Here is an 8333-nt window from a genome sequence, read left to right on the forward strand (position 1 = left end):
CAACACTAAAAGTTGAGAACTCAAAATCTCTCTCAACCTCAAAGTGTTGAGACATTTAGAGGTTGTGTGTTTGATAATCAGCATGTCAGAGAGTCCAACACCCAGAGGAAAGACTGACAAGCTTTTAGAAAAGACCAATTATCTAAAGCGCATGTCTTTGGACTGTTGGAGGAAGCCGGAGCACCTGGAGGAAACCCACGCACAACATGCTGATGCTGCACAGAAAGGCCACTGCACCACCGTGCTGCCCTGCTGATCTTTAACATGCACATGATTTTCCTGGCAGTTACTCTGCATGATGAGTACTTTTACTTTGATACTTTCATTACATGTTACTGATAGTACTTGTGGACTTTTACTCAGGTAAAATCAGGATCGACGAGTCAGTTTAGCCTCAGGTCAATTTTCTTCTACTCCATTAGCTGGCGGCCAGAACATAATCAAAGGCTAATTTTAAAAAAATGCAACTGGAATTGGAAGTGATTCTGCGGGTAACTTGCTGCTCAGATGGAGATCATATTTTTCATTAAAATAATATGATGGGTCAGATATTTTACTGCTGGCAAGCCGCCAGTCGCCGACCACTGCAGTTTAGGGATGTTACTGCGAAACTCTACAAGGACTCAAACGTCCCTTGTGTATCCAGCAAGACTGCCAAACCTCTGCACTGCAGTTAGATGACAATACTACTAATGACTGTCCCTGGATCTCAAGGCACTTCTCAGCTGCTTTGTGCCACTGGTTTGTGGACCAGCCTTCATATGACTTTTCCCTCCTCTGTGCTTCTGGCAGCAGTGATGGAACCATGTGACACGGGCTGTATGAGGTACTGATCCATCCTGCAGTAAACGCTCCCAGTTTGGAGAAGTAGACAGGAGTATCAGCACAGAAGCCGAGCCATTAGCTGCTGTGGATGATAATCCAACTATCCCTTTAATGTTTTCTGCATAATGTGTTTCTGTTTCTGTCCTGGAGGTCAGTTGATGTTACTGTCCAAATACAATAAGAGAGAAATATTTTTCACATTTTGTTCTTGTTAATGTTCTTTCTGTATTTCTTTTGAATCAATATCATTATTACCATCACCCTTGCAATACCGTTGAAACAAACGTATTTCCAGATTTACAATGTTGATGTTTTTGTTTTATACCAAAATAAATAAATAAAATTGCAAAACAAACAAACAAACAAACCAAAAGAAACACCGAGCGATCTGATTGGTTGTAGGAGTGATCTATGTGCAGCAGGCGGCGGTAGTGCGACACTCAGGAGGTTCAGCTGCCATTAAACCGCCGAAGAAGAAGAAGAAGAAGGAAAAAGAAGAAGGAGGGTCGTTAACGATGGCAGCAGCTACCTCAGAGCTACGGGTGGATCACCTGCCTTCAGACCCGCTGCTGCACATTTTATCCTTCCTGGGCTTCAGGGACCTGATCCAGTAAGTGTCCGACACCAGAACCCGGTGACTCCGACACACTCTTTTTACTGGGTTTTAATAAAACTGACGTGAAGAAGCTGCGGGACGGAAACAAGCTAACGGCTACTGCTAACAACAACAACCCGCAGCAACAAAAACAACCTGCACGTAGAAATATTCATACAAACATTAATATAAACATTAATATCGTGAGTGAAAATACATGTAAGTGAAGTTATTGTCGGTGAATAAAGTAAAGCCGAAGCTGTCAGCTCCAAACATGGTGACTCCCGGCAGCAGCAGCTAGTTAGCTTAGCATGTAGCTTGTGTTTTTGTTTTCCTTCTTATCTCGAATAAAAAGTGTCAGAAACTGTTTATCATCTGTTTATACAAACTAATATTAAGTAAAACAACTCTTGAATGACGTAATCACGTTTAAAAACGCTCGATAACAAGATACAGATCCTGTTTATTACATTTATTATCATATTAATATAATTATTATTATTACAGCACGTCCAAATGTGAGGTACTTGTACTTGAACTTGAGTATTTTCATGTCTTGCTACTTTATACTTCTACTGCTCGACACACAAATATCCAACAGCAAATAAAAGTAGAGCTGAAACCATCGTTTTCATTATCATTTAAAATGATTTCAGCTTCTCGAACGTGAGGATTTGCTGCTATTCCTTTTAATTATTGGGATAATTTTAACATGTTTTTAATTATTTTGAGGTTTGGACTGTTGGCTGGAAGCTTTGTGGATGTGACAAGAATTTTCTGAATAATCACTCAAACCAAACAATCTATTAATTATTATCCCATAATAAAATTAACAGTAATGATAATTTAATAATATAATATAGAACAATCAAACACTCACAGGGGACATTGTACTACTAAGATTACCTTTATTATTTTAAGTAAAGTTTCCAGATTGCACTTACATCATTTTTCCTGAGTAACATTTTCAGTGCAGTATTTTTACTGTGTGGTATTAGTACTTTTACTTAAGTAAAGGATGTGAGTACTTCCTCCAACACTGCAGCTCTCACACCAGAGGAACCGTCAGAGCAGCAGAGAAAATATGAAATGGTTTATATCCACATCTTGAAATAAATAACTATCTTTATCCTTCTTTCTCTCCTCTGCAGTTGTAGTTATGCGAGCAGGAGGTTGAATGAACTCTCCAAACACAACCCGCTGTGGAAATCCCTCTGCTCCAAACACTGGCTGCTGACAGAGTGAGTACAGGGGGGGGGGGGGGTTTCTGCAGGACACTGTTGAGCAGAAGTGTGGGGTAGACACACAGACACATGTAGGTATCAGTTGAGTCAGTAGATGAACAACAGTGTTTCTTAATTATGTGGAATCTGCTGAGTGAAATATCACCCCTCTTATTCTTAGTCCCTTCATGTTTTTGGAAACACATTAATTTAACTCCTATTTATCGTTTATAATCAGTATGTAAACATGTAATAATGTGTGTGTGTGTGTTTGCGCGCAGTGCGGACCGGCTGCAGAGCGGCGTGTCCTGGTACTGTCTCTTTAAACAGTACTACAGGGACCTGGGCCGCTACATCCAGTACTACCCGGTGCTGAAGAGAGCCTGGGAGCAGCTGAAGAGCTTCCTGCAGCAGAGGTGTCCACGCATGATCGCATCGCTCAAAGGTGACGCAACGACAACAGTGTACACCACTCAGCACGACCCAAACATCAGTCTGACTTCAACAGTCAGACTGATAGTGAGGTGATGTAATAAACTAATAAAGGAGCAAAAACAAACGTGTTGCGTATATGTTTATCAGGTGTAACTGTTCATTTTACCAACAGATGAAAACAAAAGCATGTTCTCTGAAAGAAGCTAAACATCTGATGATATTTTTCTGTTTCTATTTCAGATTTATTTTGTTAAATGGAGAAAAATATTGACATAATTTTTATTTTATTTATAAAGAATCTTTTTAAATAACAGTTTTTATCTAATGAAGACAGTCAGTTGTTTCAGCAGTAAATCGCTTTGGTGTGAGGAATTTTCTTTCATTCAAACTTCATTCACACATTTCTTTTTTTTTCCTTGATGAAAAACCTCTCGTTGATCGCAGTTCCTTTCGTATGAATAAAGATCTTCCTCCATAACGTTGTTCTTTGTTTGCTTCCTCCTCAGAGGGCGCCACAGAGGTGGAGCTTAACGACATCGAGGCTCAGATTGGCTGCAGACTTCCAGACGACTACCGCTGCTCGTACCGCATCCACAACGGACAGAAGCTGGTCATCCCAGGGTCGGTGTCTGTCCCGCAGAGTCTCCCTGAGGCCCATGGTCTCCCTGTCTAACCTCCGTCTGTCTGTCTGTCTGTCTGTCTGTCTGTCTGTCTGTCTGTCCTCAGGCTGATGGGCAGCATGTCCCTGTCCAACCACTACCGGTCGGAGGTGCTGCTGGACGTGGAGACGGCGGCCGGAGGTTTCCAGCAGAGGAAGGGGATGAGACGCTGCCTCCCGCTCACCTTCTGCTTCCACACCGGACTCAGCCAGTACATGGCTCTGGAGCCCGCGGAGGGACGCAGGATGTTCGAGAGCTTCTACCCCTGCCCCGTCCGTAACCTTCCTGTCTGCCTGTCCTTTCAAAATAAGTCACTTTACAGACAGGAAAAAGCTTCAAAACTTTGGACTGAAACATGAAACTAACTAAACAAACTAACAGAGGTTTCTGTGGAATCAGTCATGGCCACGTTATAGCGCTTCAGGTTACACTGTGGTGACCTTTGACCTTGGATTTCTCACCTAAAATCGACTCTTTTTTCATGATCAAGACCAACATCAGGATGTTTGTGTGTCCATGCGCTGAAGTCTGTCCTGTTGACTCAAACAAAGACGTCTTTTTGTCTTTCAGGATCAGACGGCTCAGGATCCTTCAGCCATCGACATGTTCATCACAGGTCGGTTCATTCACCTCCTCTGCTTCAGGTGAAAGGGACAGGTGTATGTGCAGGTGTTCTGAACACAACAGGAAGTTAGTTTTTGTAGTTTGGCCGTCAGCAGTTGGGAGAAGGTTAAGGTGCTTTAAACCACTTAATGTCTGATAGCTGCAATTTGTGTCAGAAGTTACACTCAGATCTGAACACACAGACATTTTTAGATTCAGTATGACTTCCTGTTCCCGGGGATCTGATGTCCCTTCAGAATAAAGCTCCAGAAATCCACGTAGAAACCAGAGAAAAAAGAGGCTGCAGAACTTCATTGAGAATCCTCCTGTTTCCTTCAGTGTCACAGTGATCCAGTGACGGTTGACTACATGTAATGTTCTGACTGTTAACGTCCCCCAAAGCATCATGGTCACTGTAGTTCAGTGTCCCATCATCAGGTCAACATTTAAAATACTTTGGTTTCTTTCAGTTTGTATAAAAACCTTTCCGTCATTTTTCATAAATCTGTAAATACAAGACTGAAAAGTTTGAATAACAACAGAAATGACAGTTTCATTGATATTTGCTGTGTGTTGAAAACCTGTTAACGACATTCAAGTCTCATAGTGGAACAAAAACTTTACACTTGATTCAAAAGACACGTGTGACAAACGTCTTTAACTGTGGCCACGTTCGTCTGCGTTCAGGTTCCTGTTTCCTGGAGTGGTTCACCACTTACGTCCACAACGTCGTCACAGGAGAATATCCAATCATCAGAGACCAGATCTTCAGGTAACACACACACATATTAAAGCCTCATTTAAATCCATTGGTGACACCACAGGCAGATTCAGATGTGTGTGTGTGTGTGTGTGTGTGTGTCCTTGTGTTTGCAGGTATGTGCATGATAAAGGTTGCGTGGCGACCACCGACGACATCACCGTCTCTGTTTCTACCTCCTTCCTGCCAGAACTTTCCTCCGTCCATCCTCCGCACTTCTTCTTCACCTACCGCATCAGGTACCCGTCTGTCTCCGCAGTGCAAACGGCACGTTAGGTGGTTCTTCTTCTGTGTTTTAATTAAGTCGCTCTCTCAGAATAGAGATGTCGAGCGGCGCCTCGCCTGAAGCTGCCTGTCAGCTCGACAGCCGCTACTGGAAAATCACCACCTCCGACGGCAACGTGGAGGAAGTTCAGGGACCCGGCGTGGTCGGTACGCTGCTCCCATCACACGACCACCCGCGCAGCTCGACTGTGATTGGCTGAGATGAGCCGCTGAATTCATGTCTGTGTATCTGTGCAGGAGAGTTTCCGGTCATGACACCCGGAAAGGTCCACGAGTACTCCAGCTGCACCACCTTCTCCACCCCGTCTGAGTACATGGAGGGGCACTACACCTTCCACAGGCTCGGTAACAGCTGCTCGCTCTTTATGATCCATATGAGTCTTTATTATGTTCATGGAGGCTTGTCTCATGGAGACGTGAGAAGTTCAACGACAGTAAAATATGTCTCAGTGAAAACAGCAGATGTTTGTTTCTCTTGTAGCCAATAAAGAAGAAGTTTTCCACGTGGCCATCCCCCGTTTCCACATGGTCTGCCCCCCCTTCAGAGAGCCAGTGGTCCGAACGGTAAAAGCAGCAATTATTCTCCTACATTCAGAACTTAAGATTTGAAATTGATGTGTTTTGATTTAACAGCTGAAGTTTGTTCCGTCTGTTTTGTCGTCTCGTTCGGTTTCAGGACCAAACAAACTTTTCTGTTGTGAAAAAATGAAACGGTGGTGGGGTCTGAGCTTCACAGACCTTCCTGACAGCTGACTCCTGCTCCTGCATTTATTTGTTTGTAAATTTTGTTTCCTAAATGAATCATTGAAAAAGTGAAGGTCCCTAAATAATCAAACTTTTAGCAGACTTGAACGTTGGGCTCCATTTTGCTGGAGGAGAAAAATACAGTAGTTCCTGTAAAACAGCTGGAGAACGGCCCGTGTTTAGTTTTAGCAGAACAGTTGTAAGATTCCTACATGATGAAACCTTCAGATGAGTGAAGCTGCAGCTCTTAGACTGACCCTCTACCTTCTCCTTCCCGGTGGTGTCTAATACCTGCAGCAGAAAGCATCGACCAGTTTCACGCCTCGCCTCGACGACCACGACGACGACGGCGAGTACTGCGACGGAGATGGAGACGACTTCGGCGACCTGAGAGGAATCAACATGGCCGCGCTGGAGGGAGCGTGGTGCCCCCGACACATCTGACCCCTGACCCCCTCCCCCCACACACACACACACACACACACACACACACACACTACAGTGTTAATGGACTGTCAGTTATTCAGATCTGATTGATGACACTATAACCCCCTGGATGACCTGAATGGCTGACAGACAGCAGGGGATTCTGGGACAGAGCCATACAAGGGACAGGATCACGTCGACTTCCAGCTGTCAGTCAAGACGAATGAAACAAAAAATGCGAATGAGTTGCAGTTTTTTTTAGTTTTCTTCTTCTTCTCGTGTTTAAACTTTTCTCATGATGATATGAAAGTGTCGGATAAGCTCGGACAAGAAGGGGCGGGGCGGCGACGTCACCGCCGCCTCCTCCGCTTAAAGTGTTACCGCTGTTCTTCGTGATGACGAGGACGAGCTGCAACTCCCAGTTTAGAGGTAGAAGAATCAGATTTGTGCCGACTGATGCACCAATCAGGAGCGAGCTGGAGATTTGTTGTTGGTTCCTCCGTCAGAAGATTTGAGGTTCTATATAATAATCATAGAGGCCTTTTCCACTGCAGGAACCTAACACAGGTTCTTGTACGTTACGTTTCATATTAAAGGGGAAACTCAGTTAGTGGCTGTAGCTTTATATTTCCTGCACAGTGGGACTGATCACTTCTTCACGTTTAGGAACAAATGTGCAACAAGATTCATCAGTTTATCATCGGACACGACAAAGAAAAGCACTGATGATTCATTTTCTGTTGATCCACTAATGGTTTCAGTTCGGGTCATATAACGGCGTCTCTTTACGCCTGGCGGGCTGTTGACGAGCGCCTCACCTGGGCCGCGGCGGCAGGTGAGGCCTCGGGTGAGTTGTGGCTCTTCTGTCCGTCTCCGTTTGTATTGATGAGCTGCGTTTACTGACCAGTAGGTGAAGCTGCAGCGCCCTCTGCAGGACCACAGGGCAAACTACCTGAGACACTACAGCTGGTTAGTGAAGCTTGGCGAACACTGACAACAGATCACACACACACTGATTATCAGTTACAGATATTATTAGACATATAAGCTAGTTTTCTTTTTTCTCACGCAGCGTCACATGAAAGGTGACAGCTGCTCTGCTGATTGGTAGAGAGTGAGGACACAGGCGTGAGACGGACGACAGATGAAGATGATGGTTTTATCCACTGAGACAGGGACGAAATGTCCAGCTTCACTTTTCAAGAAACTATAATCTCTCTCCAGCGTCAGTCCACACAGTCAGACCGACTCATCCATGAAGGTTATTGTGGCCGTGGATTCTACATGATCTTCACCTTCTGTGTGTTTTTTGAGTAAGAAAATCATTTAATCCGTTATTTAATTAAGCCGATGCCTGGCTGCAGCTCGTGCAGGTGGATGCAGGTGGATGCAGGTGCGGCGGTAAAGTGGCGGTTGCTGCCTCCATGTTACTTTAAGTTCCTGCAGTGGAAGAAAAGGCTAAAAGTTGGTTTTTGAATCATGTGTCCTCGTTGCTTCAGAGCTTTTTTTTTTTCTTTTTTTCTGAGTGACAGACATAGTGTGAATATCAGGAACAAACTTTGATCAGGAGAAGAAGAGGTGATGTCTCGTGCTCAGTGCTTCACGTTGTTTCCTTAAACTTGAGTTTATCACATAAAGTATTTTTTCTTTTGGAAGCGGCTCCCCTCGTCAGGACGAGCCGTCACTCTCTGATGTGGTTGCTGGGTTTGTTTTTCTATGTTTTGGCTAAATAAATAAGAAATACTCGTGGCTGCAGACTGACTGTGTCCTGTCGTCAC

General features: G+C 44.2%; 1 protein-coding gene across 3 annotated transcripts; it reads left to right on the forward strand.

Moving 5' to 3' along the window:
* The first annotated feature begins 1203 nt into the window (after window positions 1–1203).
* fbxo3 (F-box protein 3) lies at window positions 1204–8304 on the forward strand. Of its 3 annotated transcripts, XR_008826799.1 has the most exons (13): window positions 1204–1435; window positions 2572–2661; window positions 2925–3088; window positions 3585–3699; window positions 3805–4009; window positions 4308–4353; window positions 5028–5112; window positions 5217–5339; window positions 5417–5532; window positions 5623–5730; window positions 5867–5949; window positions 6062–6159; window positions 6427–6564. XR_008826799.1 is itself a non-coding variant. In XM_056370739.1 (12 exons), the coding sequence occupies exons 1-12, from the start codon at window positions 1341–1343 to the stop codon at window positions 6571–6573; spliced, it is 1374 nt and encodes a 457-aa protein (XP_056226714.1). In that variant the 5' UTR covers window positions 1204–1340; the 3' UTR covers window positions 6574–8304. The 3 variants fall into 3 exon arrangements, 2 of the variants coding, with proteins under 2 accessions (XP_056226714.1, XP_056226713.1); XM_056370739.1 differs by lacking the exon at window positions 6062–6159 and having other exon boundaries at window positions 6430–8304; XM_056370738.1 differs by lacking the exon at window positions 6062–6159 and having other exon boundaries at window positions 1206–1435; window positions 6427–8304.
* Window positions 8305–8333: the final 29 nt, after the last annotated feature.

This window comes from Seriola aureovittata, chromosome 24 (genome assembly GCF_021018895.1).
Source record: "Seriola aureovittata isolate HTS-2021-v1 ecotype China chromosome 24, ASM2101889v1, whole genome shotgun sequence".
NCBI classification, from domain to species: Eukaryota; Metazoa; Chordata; class Actinopteri; order Carangiformes; family Carangidae; genus Seriola; species Seriola aureovittata.